Source organism: Lissotriton vulgaris, chromosome 1_1 (genome assembly GCF_964263255.1).
Source record: "Lissotriton vulgaris chromosome 1_1, aLisVul1.2, whole genome shotgun sequence".
In the NCBI taxonomy this organism is placed as follows: Eukaryota; Metazoa; Chordata; class Amphibia; order Caudata; family Salamandridae; genus Lissotriton; species Lissotriton vulgaris.
The window spans coordinates 1,825,804,198-1,825,824,542 of NC_141685.1; the positions used below are offsets into that span (position 1 = coordinate 1,825,804,198).

The 20,345-nt window shown below is 46.6% G+C and overlaps 1 protein-coding gene across 2 annotated transcripts in view; it reads right to left on the reverse strand.

The window, feature by feature from the left end:
- DRAM1 (DNA damage regulated autophagy modulator 1) overlaps window positions 1-20,345 on the reverse strand; it is a 303,166-nt gene that overhangs the window by 205,673 nt on the left and 77,148 nt on the right. For both annotated transcript variants that reach the window (XM_086919254.1, XM_086919262.1), the window contains exon 3: window positions 1,836-1,978. In XM_086919254.1, the coding sequence (XP_086775380.1) occupies window positions 1,836-1,978 (143 nt within the window). The remainder of the gene's footprint in view (window positions 1-1,835; window positions 1,979-20,345) is intronic.

Genomic DNA, 20,345 nt, shown 5'->3' on the forward strand with positions numbered 1-20,345 from the left:
GAGACAGTCCTGTTCCACCACTTGGAGCGACCGGTCTTTGTCCTGGAAACCTATTTCCCTCAATCTTCAGGACTCTGTTCGCTCACTATAGTTTTCTTGAATGACCCCTGTCAATGCAACAAAGGTAGCAGATCGATTGTTGCAATGTATCAACTATGCTATGGGCCAAGATTAAGGCTGAACACTACCCACGATTTCACCACAGTACTTACTGGTGGGGGAGGGTTTTATGATACTGGTGGAGGCGGGGAATGGTATACCGTCATTTGTGGCAACCTGGTACAATGCATGTGCCCTTTGCCCCATATCTAAACATCCCTGAGTGCAGCTTAGTGGGTCTGGGACAAGGCTACTCAGAATCTGCCAAAATATCCTAATGACCAAAATACTTTAAACATCCAAAGTTTACAGGCACTTTGACTTCTTGAGGCAATCCCCAATTGTCATCTCTTTTTGAACTTTGGCAACTCGTGGTGAATCCTCGAAAAGAGAAATGCAACCTCAGATGCCAGAAACTGTTTAAGCCTGAGTTCTACATAGCTATCATTACCAGCAGTCGTTTAGTAAGTGGTCTCATTTCCTAAATTAGAGTGGTTGCCAGACTTCCCGAGATATCCCCTGGACACCCCATCCTCCAGCTGCAAGTCCTGATTAGAATGAGCTTAGATTGGTGTATTAACCTCAATACACAATGGGTCAACCATCTAAATATCCTTTCTCATGTCTGGGCCCAATATGAGGATATAGAACTTAACATCTCCAACCAGGATATCTTACCCTGATGTGTGATATCTAGACACCTCTGTGTGCGCCAACATACAATGGTGCTAGGTGTGCAACCCTGGGGGTTCAGTTGCCAATCAGATTTATCAGCCAAATCAACTCAAACATAAATAATACTATTGTTTTTAGCATCGCTGTTATGTGTAATATTGAAGAATTTAACACATTATATCACTGTTTACATGGAATGGTATTAGCAAATTGAAATAATTATATATTATGTATTTTCCGAGTGTTGCACACCGAAATTGATAACTAATGTGGAAAGTAGTATAAACAAATACTGAGAATGGTTGCTTTCACACCTCACGTTGTTCTAGATGCAGGTAAACATATGTTCACTGGTATATTCTGCACTGAATTTGTTTCTTGATCAGCATTCTTTATGGTAAGGCCATATTCTGTTAAAGTGAGAACGTGCCCCGCATATCGGCATTGGTTACATTGTGCCCTTTCTGCACAAGACACACACATCTTTGTGGGTCTTGGTCCATCTTCACACACATGCGTTTCACTTGATTTACCATGCTCTAATGTTGTCACAAGTCGTGAAGGGATGAGAGGCTTCCACAGATACCCTGGCGACTCTACAGTCTGAATTAGGTTATGTGCAATTAAATAGAACAATAAACATTGTATATAACATCGTAAACCGGATTTTCACTAGGCTCCTGAATAGCAGGTGCTATTTTACCTATCTCATAATTGCTCGTTTTGTCTATCTCATAAGAGTTACAGGCTCCGTTGGCTATGCCAAGATTTGAACCTGTGACCTAGTGATACATAAGTCATAGGGCTCTGAATCCCAAAACACGTTAACATGTAACATTTCAGCAAATGGGCGTCTAGGGATCTGTTGTGAACCCGACCTGAATAACCGCTAGGATTTCCCAGTTTTTTTTATTGAATCACTTTTACAGTTACTCAGCCAGATATTTTAAATTGGCTTATTTGAATGGAAGATGTTTAGCAAAACATATTAGCATTATTTATATATTTCGAAATCAATTACGTTTAAGTTAAAAGTTCACATAACATTATCTGAAATGTACCTGAAAAGTAGCTACTATCACCATTCCAATGCAGCCAAGCATGCCGATTATTAATGAGAGCCTGTTCAACCAGTCAGGAATGTAAGTGGCCGCTTCGTTTTGCTTCTGCACAATTTTGTATCTTGCGTACATTGTGAAGGTCCCTGCAGTAAAACACAAGGGCAACTGTATGAAACATTCCAGCAACTTCGGGTCTTCGTAAAACACTGAATACTTTGCTATTTTTGCATTCGTTTTTTACCAAACATAATAAAACCACAGATATTTCCAGGGGCACAGCTTTCCTTTGTGAATTTAGTAGGGGAGTATTAGGGGAGCTGGCAGTATTTAATGGCACTACGGCAGGTTCCCCATGATGTATTTCGAAATGGGCGACATTTTATGTAAAAGCAAAGTCTGTACATTTAATGGACGCTTGATGCTCAAAAAATACATTTTGGAAAGCAAATGCAAGGATAGGGAAACACTGTGCCTTGTCGGCTACTCTCCATGCATTTGTAACCATTCATAGTGGTCGTAATATTTAACAGACAGGTCTTTTCAGACCCTCTAAGCAGATTAACAGTTTTTCAATGCAACTATCCATATTTTCACACCAAATAGTGTGAAATTTGCCCAATCCTAAATGGTGAAAAAGAATAGCATATCAGTCTTTAACGTATAAATTCATCAAAGAGGTTCTGTGGCCTCTCCAAAACTTGCCCTAAGTTGATTGCCTGCCCCCTTGAGTATGTTGCAGGTTTATGGTTACTGATGCATGGATACACATAAAACACTACTTACTTTGATGACACCCTGATTGGGTCCCCCAGCCCTACCTGTGTTTTTGTGTACTACCGCGTGTGGCGCAGTGCGGCCTGAGGGTTATCTCAGGGCCTAGCGCAGCGCGCAAATAATAACACGTTACTTGTTGGTATTATATAGGCAGAGAGACCCGATGCGATCTCCCGTCCTTTATTTATCGCCTTGGGATGAGCCCGCCCGAGGAGTGTGTGCTTCACTACAATGTAAAGGAGAGCCCAGACGCCTCTCTACATCCCTTCATTTCTTTAGCACATGTCCATCATGTACCACAGGCTCAGGGGGACGTGCACTCAAAGTCTCTGAATCTTTGGCTGGGTACAGGGTTCGGCCGGAGACCTTACTTCTGACTCTGGGAGCTGGAACTGGTCCCTGTTTCAGCTGAGATGTTCGGTGCTGGTGCAACCGGGATGTCTTAGCTGAGCATCTCAGAGCTCGGCGCAGCCGCGCTATCTCTTGATCTGTGGGATTCATGAGTTGAAGCTGTGGACCCTAGTTAACAGTTGCCTGTGTGACTTCCAGTCCGCTCTGGCTCCGCAAGTTCATCCGGGTCTGCTTCCTGCTCATAGGCCTTCTTAAACCATGCTACATTCCTGGTGACCACTTGCTGACCCTTTTGTGCGGAGACCATTGTTCCTTGGACGTGGACCACTCTCCACACCTCCGGCTCGTATGGCGTTCGAAACTTCCATCCAGGGTGTCTGTCTTTGACCACAGCGCTTTCTCCCACACTCACCCATCTGTCTTAGCCCGTCTAGCCAAACTTTTGATTGACCACTGTCCTCCAGGCTTGTATGGCCACATTGTCTCTGTCTGGAGGCTTCCATACAGGGTCCGTCGGGATACTGTCTCGCAGGGCCTTCCTGAAGAGTAAGTGAGATGGTCCGCAGTGAGTTGTGCTGCGGGGGGTCTGCCTGTAGGCGTCTAGGAATTGGTTCATCGCTCTTTCCGCATCCTCCCCTTGCTCTACTGCGATGCGCAGAGCCCGGTTGAGCATCCTCATGAAGCGCTCAATCTCCCCATTTGCTTGTGGGCACTGAGGGGTGATTTTCCTGTGTAGAATAGCTTTTCTCTCAATGTACTCCTAGAACTCCCGGCCTTGAAAAGGAGGCCGGTTGACAGACCGGATCTATTCCGGGAGTCCCATGAACGCAAAGGTTTAGTCAAGGATATTTTGCACGTGTGTGAACGCCGTGGAAGCAACCACTTCCTGTATGGCAAATTTGGAGAATGAGTCAACCAGCACCAGTGTGCTGCGGCCGTCAGGAAAACTGCAAAAGTCAATGCTGATTTTGGACCAGGGTATTTCACTCGGTTCCTCTGTGATAACTGGTGCTGGTGCGGGTCGATACCCGTTATTGTGCATGAATGGCATTGTCTTATTTTTTCCTCTACCGTGGTGTCCATGCCGGGAAACCATACCTTATTCCATCCCTTGATGCCCGACATGTGCCAGTTTTACAATTCGATCCTGCAACACTTCCAGGATTACGATGACGTGGCCTCTTAGCACAATTCCGTGCTCTCCTTCACTTAGTTTGCAATGGACTCTCCACAGTTCTTGCCACATGGTTGTCTTCGGCGAAGAGAGATTGTGCACCATCCAGGAAGTCTGCCCACCTGTTGTGTTGCAAAGCATCCATGACTCTTGTCAACGTTTCGTCATTGGTTGTGGCCAGCCCGATTTCCTCAAGTGTCACTGCTTTGGGACATGTGTCCTGAGTGACCATTCTGACAAACTCTTCTGTGTGGTCTGCATCTGGGGGCGGGTGGTGTATATCCATCACTTCTGGGTGCCTGGAGAGATAGCCCGCTGGGTTGTGTGCTCCGAGGCGGAATATGGCTTTAAAGTTGTAGGCCTGTCTCGAGGTCCCATTGAATAAAGGAATCAATGGCTTGTGGTCGGTCACTATTTGAAACTCTTGCACATAGAGGTACTGGTGGAAGTGCTGGCACACCCACTTGACAGCGAGGGCCTCTAGATCAAGCTGAGCATACTGTGTTTCGGTGTCCGACAGGGTTCGGCTTGCGTATGCGATCGGTGCACAAGTTTGTCGGCTGCTTTCCTGGAGAAGGACAGCTCCAAAGCCAACAGGACTGGCGTCCACGACCAGTTTGGTGCACCGTCCTGGGTGAAAGAATGCCATAACCGTTTTGTCCATTATGCCTTTTTTGGCATTGAATGCCACATTTGCTGCGGCAGTCCATTCCCAGGTGCTGCTGCTGCATGTAAGGGCCCACAGTAGTTCAGACAGAGAGGCTAGATTCGTTATGAATCGGCCGTAGTAGGTAGCAATTCCGAGAAAACTGCGGACTTCGCTTGGCGTGGTTGGGGTGCTAGCTGACCAGATGGCTGTTGCGTTCTTTGGATCCACTCTCAGCCCTTCTCGTGAGAAGATGTACCCCAAAAAAGTCTATGGACTCCTGGTAGATGGATCACTTGGCCTTGTGGAGAGTCACGATTCAGAAAAGGGGGTGGTGATGAACAGAGTATCTGAATTAAGCAGACCACTCTTACCCAGTCCAAAGATCAGGGCTTGATCATCACCGTTATTTATCTCACTGCACCATCCCAGTTCAGGACCTGGATATATGCAAATCAGTCTGTCCCTGGCCCAGTGCATCATGTGAACAGGGCAGACTAAACTACCAAGCCAATTCTTCACCAGAAAGGAGACAAGCTACCGGGGACCGGTTTCTGGCATTTCAGCCGTCTTCGGCCCGGCTTGCTTGAATCCTGATGGTGCAGTGAGAAAGGGACTCATGTCTGAGTATACCCTGCCACACCTATAGTGGCCAAAAACGATTCAGAAAAGGGGGTGGTGATGAACAGAGTGTCTGAATTAAGCAGACCACTAAGCTTGGAAGGGTATACTCAGATGTGAGTCCCTTGTTCATTGCACCATCAGGATTCAAGCAAGCCGGGCCGACGACGGCTGAAATGCCAGAAACCGCTCCCCGGTAGCTTGTTTCCTTCCCAGTATAAGAATTGGCTTGGTAGTTTGGTTTGCCCTGTTCTCATCATGCACTGGGACAGGAACAGATTAATTTGCATGTAGCCAGGATCTGAGCTGGGATGGTGCAGTGAGCTAAAAAACGGTGATGGATCAAGCCCTGATCTTTGGACTGTGTAAGAGTGGTCTGCTTAACTTAGACACTCTGTTCATCACAACCCCCTTTTCTGAATCATTTTGTCCACCATAAGCGTGGAAGGGTATACTCAGATGTGAGTCCCTTGCTCATTGCACCATCAGGATTCAAGCAAGCCGGGCCGACGACGGCTGAAATGCCAGAAACTGGTCCCCGGTAGCTTGTTTCCTTCCCAGTATAAGAATTGGCTTGGTAGTTTGGTTTGTCCTGTTCCCATCATGCACTGGGACAGGAACAGACTAATTTGCATGTAGCCAGGTTCTGAGCTGGGATGGTGCAGCGAGCTAAAAAACGGTGATGGATCAAGCCCTGATCTTTGGACTGGGTAAGAGTGGTCTGCTTAATTTAGACACTGTGTTCATCACCACCCTCTTTTCTGAATCATTTTGTCCACCATAAGCGTGGAAGGGTATACTCAGATGTGAGTCCCTTGCTCATTGCACCATCAGGATTCAAGAAAGCCGGGATGACGACGGCTGAAATGCCAGAAACCGGTCCCTGGTAGCTTGTTTCCTTCCCAATATAAGAATTGGCTTGGTAGTTTGGTTTGCCCTGTTCCCATCATGCACTGGGACAGGAACAGACTAATTTGCATGTAGCCAGGTTCTGAGCTGGGATGGTGCAGTGAGCTAAAAAACAGTGATGGATCAAGCCCTGATCTTTGGACTGGGTAAGAGTGGTCTGCTTAATTTAGACACTCTGTTCATCACCGCCCCCTTTTCTGAATCATTTTGTCCACCATAAGCGTGGAAGGGTATACTCAGATGTGAGTCCCTTGCTCATTGCACCATCAGATTCAAGCAAGCCGGGCCAACGATGGCTGAAATGCCAGAAACCGGTCCCCGGTAGCTTGTTTTCTTCCCAGTATAAGAATTGGCTTGGTAGTTTGGTTTGCCCTGTTCCCATCATGCACTGGGACAGGAACAGACTAATTTGCATGTAGCCAGGTTCTGAGCTGGGATGGTACAGTGAGCTAAAAAACGGTGATGGATCAAGCCCTGATCTTTGGACTGGGTAAGAGTGGTCTGATTAATTTAGACACTCTGTTCATCACCACCCCCTTTTCTGAATCACCTTGTGGAGAGTCAGGCTGCAATTCTCCAGGCGTTGAAGAGTGGCTCGCAGGTGTGTATGGAGAACACCAAAATGTTGTCACTTAGGTTAATGACTCCTTGTAGGCCAGACAGAGCATCCTTGATGGCGTTTTGGAACACTTCTGCGACTGAAGATACTCAGAAGCTCAGTCTCTTGTACCTCCGGAGGCCCATGTGGGTGGAGAACGTGGTGATGTGTCTACTTTATGACTATAGTTCCATCTCGTGGTATCCTGCGTTCAAGTAAAGTTTTGAAAACCACATGGCACCATTGATATCTGCCACTATGTCATCCATTGTGGACGTCAAATGGCGTTCTCTTTTGACTGCTTGATTTAGGAGGCGCATATGCACGCACAGCCTGATGGCTCCCGGCTGTTTGGGCTAAGGTGCGATGAGTAATGGTGATACCAACGGAGTCAGGCCTGATACCTTCTCGATGACATTGAGGTCCTCTAGCTTCTTCACTTCCACTTCCACTTGAGGGTGTAGGTGGAATGGCACCCTTCTATGCCTATGAGCTGTTTGTCTGACGGTTGCGTCAATGTGAAGTATGAATTGTTTTCCTTTGTGCTTTCCTAGACCCTCAGTTTCGGGAGCTCCTGCAAGATGGCTTTGCTGTGAGAGGCGTGCACTTGGTTGGCAAAGAAAACCAGGCCCAGGTCTTCCGCTGTGTGGCAGCTGCGTAAGTTCCCCTTCTTTCCTTCAGAGATATGAAACCTGGCTGTTGTGGTGTGTTTGTCGCTGGTGACTGTTGCTTCGATCACCCCTCTGTGGGGATTGGATGATGCCCTCCATAGGTATATATTCTGGCCTTCATGGGGGCAAGTGGGGGCAGTGAAGACAAACAGTCATATTGGTCTGAGTCTATGACATTTACGGATGCCCCTGTGTCAATCAACGCCTGAATGGTGGATCCGGCCACTGTGACGGAGCACATGGGGGGAGGCCTTTTCTGTTTGTCTGACAGGCTGACGAAAGAAATTACGAATACTCCGTTATCGTCTTCCATCGTGAATCAGTGCCCCTGTGTCAGGCCTTCCTCGTGGGTCTGTGGGTTGTTGAGTAACATCTGCCGTAGTTGTTGTGTTGCCCCAAGGGGCCTGGCATAGGTTTGTTGAAACCTGCCGCTCCTACACACTTTTGCAAAGTGGTTTGGTTTTCCACACTGAGAGCATATCTTCCCTTCTGCAAAACATAGGCCAGCTAGGGGATATTCCGTTCCGTAGTTTCCACACGTGTCACTTGGTGGTGGCTTTGCGGTGGCACGATGGTGTTTGGGCGATGTTGGATGGTTTCAACCCTCTCTTCTTTGACTTGCGTCTATCTGGGAGCAGGAGAAGTGGTGTCGCTTCTGTTTAGAGCAGCCTCAATTTGCTCCGCACGAGCGTCCCAGAGCTTGTGAGATCTGGCTAGGATGATTATTTCGTCTGATGATATTCCTGGTTGTCGGAGGATCAGCTTTCGTAGGAGGACTGAACAGCACCTTTGGATCACTTGAGCGCGTATCTCTTCCCTTTGGTCACCGAAAGTGAATGTACTTGCCAGCCACAGCAGCCATGCGTAAAACATATCCACCGACTCAGTGTCAGACTGCTTCGCCTGCGGTAGTTTGAACCGCTCAAAATTAGGGTTGAGCTGGAGGTCGAAGTGCCGATTGAGCACGGCGACAGCAGCCTCATAGTCGTTGTCGTCCTCAGTGTTCAGGAGTGTTTTAAAGAGGTCATAAATCTCCCCGTCGCCATAGTATATAAGCAGCGATCTCTTCACTGTTCCGTCTGTTTCCAGTGTACCTATCCACGCCTTCCAGTGTGGGGCCGCTGTTGCTGGGTCAGCCGTTTCACTGAAAAGGGGTAGTGAAGAGCCTGCCACATGTCTGTGCACCTGTGGTGAGGCTGCAGCGCCCACTCCTGGCTCCCAAGCATCTGTCTGCTGGTCTGCTACACCTGCTTGAGGTGGTGCGCTCCAGGCTGCATGATGTACTGTGGCCTAAACGTATATAGGCATGGCTCCGGCAGCACTTGCCCCTTTTGTGTGGTAGGCAGTCAGTGTCTTCGCTCTCTGAGCCTTTGGTATGGGGATGTCTGGTTCTACCTCTGTGCAAAACAATGTAGTCACACGCCTGTTATGTGCCAGTTGCAGTATCCGATGTACTGACAAGTGTTGTGTCTTTTTTTCTTTTGGAGACAAAGTTTATGCACTTCGGCCCTCTATTATGCTGTTCACTATGCCTCATGGTGAGGCTACACCGCAGTGTATGGGGTGTCTCCTGCTCGCCGGGTGCATAGAGCAGACGGCTATAGCACACTCACCTGGGAGTAGTCGAGCATGTGCACTGTTCCGACCGTCCTCTCGGCCGCACGCTTCTTCCAGGTAGCAGTGTACGTGGTACAGGGCGTGGTCACTTGTAGGACCTGCAGTTGCGATGGTGTTTACCTGAGAGCAGCACAGCTTCACTGTCTCCCGGTTCAGGCGTGTGGGTGTGCCGAAGCATCCGACGGCTGCCGCAGACCCAGGCAATGATGCGGAGAGGCACGCGGTGAGCTGGTCCAGCTGGGCTCTGACGGCCGCTTCCTGTAAGGCATCGTAGCTTCGGCTGATGCCGGATTGTCAGGATGGGACGTCTTGGTAATCCTCACAGGTACTCTGGAGAAACACTGTGGTTCGTACTGGCCTCGTTGCCAATGTGGCCCGGCGCGGTCTAAGTGGTATCAGGGCCTAGAATAATGACACAATTCTCGTTGGCATCATAGAGGCGGAGAGACCCCAAGCAATCGCGCGTCCTTTATTTATCACCTCGGGACGAGCCCGCCCGAGGAGTGTATGCTTTGCAACAATGTAAGGGAGAGCTCAGACAGCTCTTATATCGCAGGACCCCTACCCCACCTCCAGTTTCACTCAACATTGCTACTAATTGGCTTGTACACTGTGCTGCATGTTCCTCCCTTCTCCATAGACCATCAGTTTAAAGCTGCAGATCAAATAAGAGGCATACAACTTATGAAGGTTTGCTTGCAATTCTTTCTTTTACAGTAATGACTTATGTTAGAAATTATGTGCTACATGTTGCGATACGATTATGATGGTTATGCATTGCCTATCATAAATGACTATGAAGTTTACCTGCTACTCTGTGTTGGACCTCCCTTTCAGCAGGGCCTTCTTCAAACATTTTACCTTCACCCCTCCTCTTTTCTGACTTTCATTTTTGTTGGCATTTGACTCTGTGCACTATACCACTGCTAATACGTGCTAAATGGTTTGCACTCAGTCCTTTAGACTTGGTAAAATTGGCTTGCACCTAATTGACACATTTAATTTACATAGAAGTCACTAGAAAAGTGGTACTACATGTACCCAGGGTGCTATGGTTCTTTGCCATCCAGGGGGGCCAGGGTTGAGGGGTGCACACACTACTAATGTCCCACCTTCTCTATATTCCTGCATGAGTGGGAGACGTATGTTGGTCTTGTCGAACTGTAAAGAAAAGGGGAAGGAACTACACCTCCCAGAATGCCTCTGAGAAGGGAACAGGTGTTTACCCCTTAATTGAAGACACAGGGCCTATATAAACCACTCCCCAACATCAATTCAGTGCTTGGCAATCTAGCAAGTTGGTTTTCGCTCGCCGTGCTGTTCCCGCTCTGGATTTCCCAGTGCATTTCCAAAGCTTCAAGCAATTCTGCCTTAATCGGACTTCGGGAAATAGGTGTTGCTCTGGCGCTTTTCCTCGCTGCCTGCTTTCAGTACACACGGTCCTCTGTACCGCGTCCGTGGAATCCAGTTGCACCCGGCAAAGTTGGCCAGCCACGCCTCCGTGGTTGGGACTCCCCGCTGCTTCCCTGAACCTTTCCAAACTCCAGGGAGTGGTTGTGTGTCCACACGGGACGCAGACGTTTGTATCAGGTGCTTCAAAAAGCGCTGCTGAGCCTTCGGCACATCCGACCTTTCCTCCTGTGATGGAACAGGGAAAGAGCCTCCTTCGCCATTGCACAACATGGTACTAAAGATAAGTACTTGAGCAGCACGTTCAACGCTGGCTGGGGCTTGACATTTTGAAGTATCATTTTGTGGCATTACAGGCAACGACAACTCCTAGTTGTCCATGACAATTCAGTGTTTGGGTAACAACTTACTCATCCTTTACAAACCTGACTAATTGTTTTCCCTGCAGATTGTACCGTCTACATTGCAGGATGTTTACGTTGTGTTACCATTAATACCAGCTGGTTGTTTGGTGAACGGATGTGAGTACATGTATGCATATGTTCGTGCAGATTAATTGGGTTCAGTAAATGACCCTAACCTGCTGTCTCCTTTCTTGCATGGATGGCCTCACACCAGGACCTTTTCACTTCCCAAGAGGGAGTCGCCACACGAGGCCTTCCAGAGCAGTGCAGCAGCCCTTTTTTTATTTTATCCATTCCCCCTTTCCCCGGCCCACTTCCCTGCATAGTAGTGAGTTGCATGCACTTTTTGTGGGGGAGTGCTACAGGTGAGTAGTGGGACATAGTCTTCGCCATCACTCCCGCTGGTGGATCCTGAATGTCAGTGACATTTCAATCTGACCTACCTGACACAGGGCGTGTAAAATAAATGCTATCAGTGGGCCCTAGTGAGCACTTCTTGTACCAACCATTTAATTAGCACTTTTAAAAAGTCCCAGGCCTGCCATTCCAGCCTTTGTGCAGTTTTAAACTGCTATTTCGACCTGGTAAAACAACCCTTTTGCCAAGCCTAAACCTTTCTTTTTATAAGTCAGCCTTAAAGCAGACCTGAAACAGCCCTTAGGGCTGGGTGCCATGTATTTAAAAAGCTGAATATGCACTTTTAAGTTTTACAGGTCCTGATTGGGAAAAAAATCAAAAATGTGTTTGTCACTATTGTGAAGCCTACCTCTCTCTCTTGGGTTACCTTATTACATTTAATAAGTCATAACATTTGTTTGGGAACAGGTTGAAACGTCATGTTTAGTATCTAGAGAATTGTAATTTTAAATCCCCTTCAATGGTAAAGTCAGATTTGAATTAAAAAGAGGGACCCAGATTTGAAGCCACAATTCTCAAAATACTACTCTCAGAAAGTTAGCATTTCCTTGTCCTAGAAATTTGGCACCTGCAGTCTGTATCCTGTGACTCATGACAAGGTGTTGTTGGCAGTTGACCTTTGTATATTCTTCTCAGACAGTAACACAAAGGAGGATTAGATTTTGGCAGAATGGGAGGGGCGGAGCTGTGCATAGCCCCACATACATTTCAAAAGAGCTGTCTCAGCACACAAACAAAGTAATTCACACTAGTCTTTTGTCACTCCAGACAACCTGGAATAAGGACAGGGACGAAGGGATTTCTAGAGCTATCTAAGGGGAGAAAACGTTTATTTCACTTCAAAGTGGGCACCAGGTATAAAAATAAGACTCTCAGATGCACTCTTCCATAGTCTCCTAGACCTACAGTAGACTACAGAAGGACTGCCTTATTTCTCTGAGGACTGCCTTGCTGCTTAAGGCCTGCCTTGTTTCTGAGACAACTGCCCTGCTGCTTCAGGTTTGCCTTGCTCTACAGAGGACTGCCCTGCTGGTTGATGCCTGCCTTGTTTTTCAGAGGACTGCTTGAGACCTACCTTAAAGCTTGAAGGACAGAGGACCATCTCCTTGAACTCAGGACTACCAGAGTGAATCCAAGGGTCAGTTGGCTGGCCTTCTGTTCTGAGCTACAGGGACACAACAAGCTACACTGGCCTCCCTGCAACTGCCCAGCTGACCTGCTCCAACTGGCCCTGCCTGGGAATACATGAGCCCTGCAGTTCTCTGCTGGAGTGAGGTCCTGGGCCCCAAGAAGTGCACCTCAGGTCCTAGACCCTTGGCTAGCATCAACTCAGTTCCTCCTGTGGAATCCTGACGTTTTGAGCTCTGCAAGCTGGACTTTGAGAAAGTAACGTTGTCAGTGAGACTAATCTTGTCTCTGTCTCTGGCCCGCATTCCAAACGGTCAGCGTGTGACTTTGTCTCAGTCTAGCGTGACCAGGTACCCAGAGTTAGCACTGCTTCTTGGTGCTATTTTTACTTGAACCATTAACATTGCCTATCTCTGGTTCTACTGGTTGGATTATTTTCATTTTGGTCTCATTTTATTTATTACATTTTACTCGACTTCGATTAGGATTCTCCTTGTGTTGTATTTTCACTTTATTACTATTTGAGCACATCATAAATACTTTACAGATTGCCTCTAAGTTAAGCTTGACTGGTTTTGTGTCAAGCTACCAGACGGTTAAGCACAGGTTAATTTGGTGACTTTTGTGGTTCACCCTGACAACTTTGTTGCATGAAAAGGGTTTCACCACCCTCAACCAATAACCTCCAATTTCTCAAACTCTGGTATATTGTCATGACAAAGGGATTTTTGCCCAGATGTATCAACCTTTTTAGGAAGTGCAAACGGTGCGATTCGCAAAAATCGGCCTTTTGCACTTCCTAAATTGGTTACTGGGATGCATGAAGCATTTTTTGAAAATCGCTATTTTTTGCGAGTTCCAAAAATGCGATTGCTTTTAAGGAATCGCAAATTTGCGATTCCTTAAAAGCAATGCATCATCCTCAAAACATTTGCGATTTTACAAATTGCAAATGCAAATTACCACGAAGTTGAACTTCGTGGTAATTTGCAAAAATGTTTAAAAACGCATAAAAATGCATTTTTTAAACGTGTACGTTACAGGCACACATGTCCTTAGGACATGTGTGTATGTAACTCACATGTAAAAGTGCATTTTATGGGTGCAGGGGGGGGTCCTTTGGACCCCCCTCTCCACCCTTGAAAGGCTTTGATGCATTCCGATTTGAAATTGCGAATTCGCAATTCCCATTCATTCCTATGGGCATTTCAGCCCATAGGAATGAATGGGAATTGCGGATTCGCTATTTGGAACTCGCAATTTTATTGGAATTCGGTAAAAATTGCGATTTTTACCGAATCTCAATAAAATAGCGAAATTAATGAGGCATTGCCATTTGCGATTCCTTATTTGCGATTCCTTATTTTTCGCAAATAAGGAATCGCAAATGACAACGTTGATGCATCTAGGGGCTTGTCTTTCAACAAGCTACTAAAGAGATTAACAAGAAAATGTGCACAATCCATCATGCAATAGGCTCCTTATTGCTGCTGATGGACTGGGGTGAGGGGAAACATTGGAAGCAACAGAATATAAACATAGCCTTCACCACCCTGCTTTCTGCGCTTGCCTTCATCATCCCCGGAATGTGGCTAGCATTAGCACTGGCAAGGGTACCAAAAGAGCAAGCTGGGGCAATAGCTGCTACCACTGCCTACTCCTAATCGACGTCAATGATCTTTTCTCACATTGTTGCATCTTTTGTCAAATGTGACCTACATCTGAGAGGTTCTCTGCATCTCAATAAAAGAGGATCAGAGAGCAGCACTGATATTTCCACAAGCTGTTAAACAGATTGATCAATTTATGGCCAAGCCAGAAAGTCCCTTAAACCGAATGTATTCCCTGAGTAATGCCACAAGATGTTATGTGGGGTTACGGAAGTACAGGACCATGTCATCCCTGTATAGAGATATGTCAAGTGGTGTTTGCTGAAATCTTAGCACCGCCTCTGTATGCCGCTGGCGAATCTTCCAGGTGAGCGTTCCAATGCCAAGGTAAATAGAATTGGGGATAGTAGGCATCCCTGCCTCATGCCTCAGTGTATTTGCAGTGGTCCCGATGTTTGCCTGTTAATCCGTACCCGAGCAACCAGGGCGGCATAAAGTAAGCGCACCCATTTCAAGAAGTTGTCCAGTATATTCATACATTCTAAAATAATGAACATATTAACATATTTGCCCATTCTATAGAGTTGAAGGCTTTGTTAGCATCTAACAGTACCGCCGCTGCCTCTAGGTCCGGATTCAACTAATGTTATAGCGCAAATATAGTCCGTGAGTTGTGCGCAGTGGATCGCTCCCATCTCTTGCAACCGATGTTGTCACTGGCTTATGCCCCCCAGTTGGTCTTAGTTTAGCGGCTAAAACATGACCTGGAGGTCCCCCCTCTCCATAGTCTTTTGCTACATATCTACGGGACATGTACAGCGATTTTCAATGCACCATATCGTTGTGATTTATTTTATTGAAGTACATCAACAGTCATGCAGTACATCAAAGAGACTTCAGCAGCATTCATTAATAAAAATCTTGGGTCATTGAAGCGTGGCACAATACAATGTAGTAGAACATGTGCTCCATCCACTCCTCTATGTCCTTCGGGTGGCGTGTAATGTGGCTGGGCCTGTCTTGGTAGTATGCCTAAGCTAATCACTGTCGTCTGAGTTTCGTGCTGGTGAGGGGGTTTCGCAGATGTCTCCCCGATAGTGACTCCACTTTCCCCAAACCATCAACAATTTTTATGGCAGTTTCTGTGTATGTATACTGATTTCTCTGTCATTGCATGGTCCATATCACAACACCATTGTTGGTGTGTGGCGGAGAGTCCGATCCCCAGCACTGTGCTATGTTGCGTTTGGCTAAGGTCGTCCCTAACGTCACCCAGTCTTGATCAGTGTGAATTAAATCCGTGGGCTCCCACATGTTAAGTAAGCAGTGTAGCGCGGTCAATGGGATCACCACCTTAGTCACTTGGGACATTGTGCATAGGACCGCAGTCCGGTAAGGGGTGATCCGCGGACAGTCCCAGAGTGTATGCAGGAAAGTGCCCTCAGCGCCCCAGTGTCGGACGCAGAACGGATTGTCTGCTTTACCTATTTTGTGCAGCAACGTTTTTGTGTAATAGATACGGTGTAGGATTTTCAGTTGAAGCAACCTAAGGGTGGAAGGGATTGCTACTGATCATTGTGATTTTTGATTTGTTCGATGATCGCGGCAGGGGGTCTGCTTTTGGTATGCTCTCCAGCGCGGCTGAATAATATGTTTCGAAGTCGGGGTCCGCTTAACCATCCTCCGACCGTGGTCTCATCAATGTGTTAAGAGCCACTCTCCGTCATCCCCTAGCCCAAAGGAACCCAATCAACATCAACTGAAGCTGCTTAAAAACCGAGGCTGGAATCCAGATAGGTAGAGTCCTAAAGTAGTACAGCCGTCTGGGGAGTGCTATCATCTTAAGGATGGCCACTCGTCCAGCCACCGAGAGTGGAAGCGTGTCTCAAAACTCAATACAGCCTTTAAGCGCTCTAATGGCCCTGCCCACATTACCCTCCAATAGGTCAATTTGGGTATGAACAATGCGAGTGCCAAGGTACGTCATGTATTGATGCTCCCACTGTATATCCTGTGTAGACACGGGGCGTTCGGTTTGCAGCGTGGTAGGGAAAAGACAGGTCTTTGCCCAGGTTACCTTGAGTCCGGCAACCATGCCATGATCCACTAATAAAGTCTTCATACCACGAAGGGCGCCCTCCGCATCAGCCAAAAACATAAAGAGATCATCAGCGAACCACGCCATATGATGAATTTGCTTGCGCACTCGCAATCCCGAATGATGCAGGCCCGTCCTGGACAGCGCTGCCAGCAGCACCATGGCCAGGGCGAACAGCAGTTGGGAAAGGGGGCAGCCCTGTCTCTATCCTCAACCCACAGTGCAAGCATCCAATATCATCCCTCCCGTCTTCACCCGCGCGGTGGACTGACGATACAAAATAGACGTCCCATCTACAAAGCCATCTCCTAGTCCGAATTGACGCATAACTTGAAACAAATATTTCCAAAAATCAATTGGGGGGGAATGGACTACTTGAAGCTACGTAGCCAGGGTTTTTTATAGTGCTGGTTGACCCTCATAAAAAACACGCAAGTAGATGGTAAGGCGGTATATCTTGATTATCCGCCTTTTTACGTTGCGCTAGTGCATCATCATAGTTTTTTTGTTGTTGTATGCTAACCTCCACCCGGGGGTAACCACTGGATGTGTAGTAGTGTCCAGAAAGATTAAGTGCTCAAAAAATGGTGAGTTAAAATTCTTTGGATCATCTTAAAAAATATTTATTAGAAAAAGGTGATTCAAGAAATCTAAAATGTGCCCAGCCGGGTCTATGGGGCTTTCTTTAGGACCAATATAAAAGGAGTTTGTACTTACACAACTTGTGTAGCACCTAAAGGCGGTTCTGTACTCCACTCTCAATAAACTGAGGCCAATAGTACCTCAACGTATGTTGTTCTTTACTTCTTCGGGGAACCAGAGAAAATCTCTCGGCTTTCGGCTAGTAGGAAATCCCTCGCTTGTGCTTGCTCTGCCCAAACTTCTTTTATATTGGTCCTGAAGAAAGCCCCATAGACCCGGCTGGGCATAGTGGGGCTGAAACATGTCGGCCTAATCTGTTTATTGTATAGAGGATCCAGTAAATAGATCCATAACTACACATTGAAAAATGTAGATTTCTTGAATCACAGACAAAGGAACATGAAGACATTGCGGGTCGTCACAGGGATTAGGAACATCCGCCTATATGGCGGCAAACCAAAAAGTGCAATTACAATGCAACCATCACTGTGGTGGTTGCATTTTGCATGTTTACCATTACGGCGGGTGCTGCTGGCTGCAGCACCTGCTGCAATGGTAAAAATGCAAGTTTAACATTTCCCGCACTACGTGGCAAAGCACCAAGCGGTGCCTGCCACATGGTGCAGGGAAATGGTGAAAGGCACAGTGGAAAACTAACATGCCCCTTCTGACGGGGGCTCGCTACGGGCCCCCAAAGTACATCCCCGCCTATCACTCACCCACCTTTCACAGCCCCTCTATAATTAAATCTCACACCCTCACTCATCATACAGCGTATTAAAAATATCTCTGCTAAAGAGACTCTTCTGTGAACGCATAGGGCATTACAGCGCCGGCCCTACAAGGAGCAACGCCCAATGATGACGCATGCCATCACTTGGGATGTGTGAGGGCAACAAGAGACAAAATCTGTCACTGTCTCATTTATTGAGAATAGAACCTAGAAACTCCTCTCCCCACTTTTCTTTACTTCTCTCTGGACACTATTTGTGTCCTCATAGGAACAGTTAACCCATTCTTTGAACTAACATTGGCTTATACCCACTTGTCATATTTAATTTACTTAAAAGTCCCTAGAAAAGTGCAGTAAATGTGCCCAGGCCTGTAAATAAAATGCTACTATTGGGCCTGCCATTGTAGAGCCTGTTTGTGCAGTTTTATTCTGCCATGTCAACCTTGCAGGATAAACCGCATTGCCCAAACCCTCCTTTTTAATACAGGTAAGTCACCCCTAAGATCCTGGACAGCCCTTTGGGCACGGTGCAATGTATTTAAAAAGTTGGACATGTAATTTTAAGTTTTACATGTCCTGGAAGTGAAAACACTCTCTAATTCGTTCTTTCAATACTGCAAGTTCCATATCTCCCAAAAGATATCACTGGAATTGCCTTATTACATTTTATAAGTGTAATTTCCAAATGGGAAGAGATAACTTGTTCATGGTTAGTATCTCTGGAATCCTAATTTAAAATCTAATTCATGATTAAGTCGGATTTTAAATTACATTTCTGAAAATAACACTTTTAGAAAGTTGGCATTTTCTTGCCTAAGCCATTTGGTGTCTGTAGTCTGCCTCTGGTCACATGACTAGGTGTAGTTGTCAGTTAGGCTTTGTTATGTTATGTTTTGTTACACGTATTTTATATAGCACAAAATCATCTTCAGGTCTCTAAGTGCTTTTAGAGAAAGTGACCAGAATCACTGACGGCAGCTGGAAACACAAGTAGCAAACAGAAATTACACTTGTGTATTTGTCCTAGACAGACACACAGAATGGGAGCTTAGGTGTGACTGGATGGGCCATCATTGGCAGAATGGGAGAGGGGAGCTGGGTGCAGCCTCTTTTACACATGAATAGGCTAAGTCCTGTATCCCCTCGACCCCAGCAGCGCGTCTGGCACTTAGACCTAACTGGGATAGCCAGCTTTTTTCGGTACCGAAACCAGATGAGATCAATGACTCTCACCTTGCTTCCAAAAAGAAGTCCGCCACTTTCCACATCCCTGTCGTTATTGGCACTAACATATTCCCTAATACTGTCCAATCGCCTAGACCCCCCTGCCCAATACACCTCTATCCACCTAACTCCCCCCATCATCGAGGCTCCCCGTCCTCTCTCTTGTATGCTCCTAAACTGCAGATCAGCAGTACAATACGCTACAGACATTGCTGAAGCTCTTCTTGCTGAAGAAATTGACATTGCTTTCCTCACTGAATCCTAGCTCAATGTCCACTCTACCCCCATTCCTGACCTTCTCATCCCCCCCAGGGTACAACATAATCAGACAAGACAGGCCGATCAAAATGAGGGGGAGACTAGCCATCATCCACAGAGCTGGAATCCAGATTACCAAACTCAAACCTGCAGAATACCTATCTTTTGAATACCTGGGTGTCGAACTCGCCACCAAGGGCACCTCATCCATCAAATTCCAAACCATCTACCATCAACGTACTCTTTTTCCCGAAGAACTAACAGACCTAATAACTCGGTTCTCCTTGACAGACACCAAAGACGTGTTCCTGGGAGACCTCAATACCCACTGGAACGAACAAAAAGACTCCACTGTCCTGTACATATCCAACCTTCTGGAAATACATAACCTTAAACTACTCTGCAATAAGCCAACTCACATCAAAGGTGCAGCACTAGATGCGATCATTACCAACAACGAACTGATCTCTCTGAGAGCGATTTCTCCCATTGACTGGTCCGACCACCACCTCATTCTGTTCAGGATTGACACAACTGTCAACCACCAACCTATTTGTGACGTCAAACCTAAACTCTTGACCAGAAACATCAAAAAAGTCCCTGTAATCGAACTCAAATCCATGATTCAGTCCCCTCTTCAACTCCATCCCTCATCATGGACGGCTGATGACCTCACTACACACTTTAACTCAAAAATGACAGAGGTTTTAGACCAAGTAGCTCCACTCAAACTCAAACAACAGAGGCGAAACAAATCAAAACCCTGGTGTAACGTGGAGCTGAATGATGAAAGGCGTCAACTCAGACAAACGGAAAGGGCTTGGAGGCTTAACCCCTCGACCCTCACCTAACGCAACTTAGATCTGCTCAGCAGGCATACAAAAAACACATTTTCAGTGAAAAGGCATCCTTTTTCCGCAGCCAACTAGATCTGGCGAAAAACAGACCGAGAGAACTCTTCAGCATTGTCAAAAGCCAAACTAATGGCACTCCCTCTCAAGATATCAAAGCCACAAATGAGCGATGTGAAGAAATTGCCACCTTCTTCACTAATAAAGTCTCTAAAATTGATCAATCTTTCATACAAATCGCAAACACTCCTTCCCTCATAACCTGCCCCCCTTCTACTTCCCTTGACCACGCAGAAAGATTTCGGAATAAGGACAATCAGGCCGGCCTCCAGGTAAAAAACAATGCGCACTGGTCCGACTTTGAGCTAATGGCA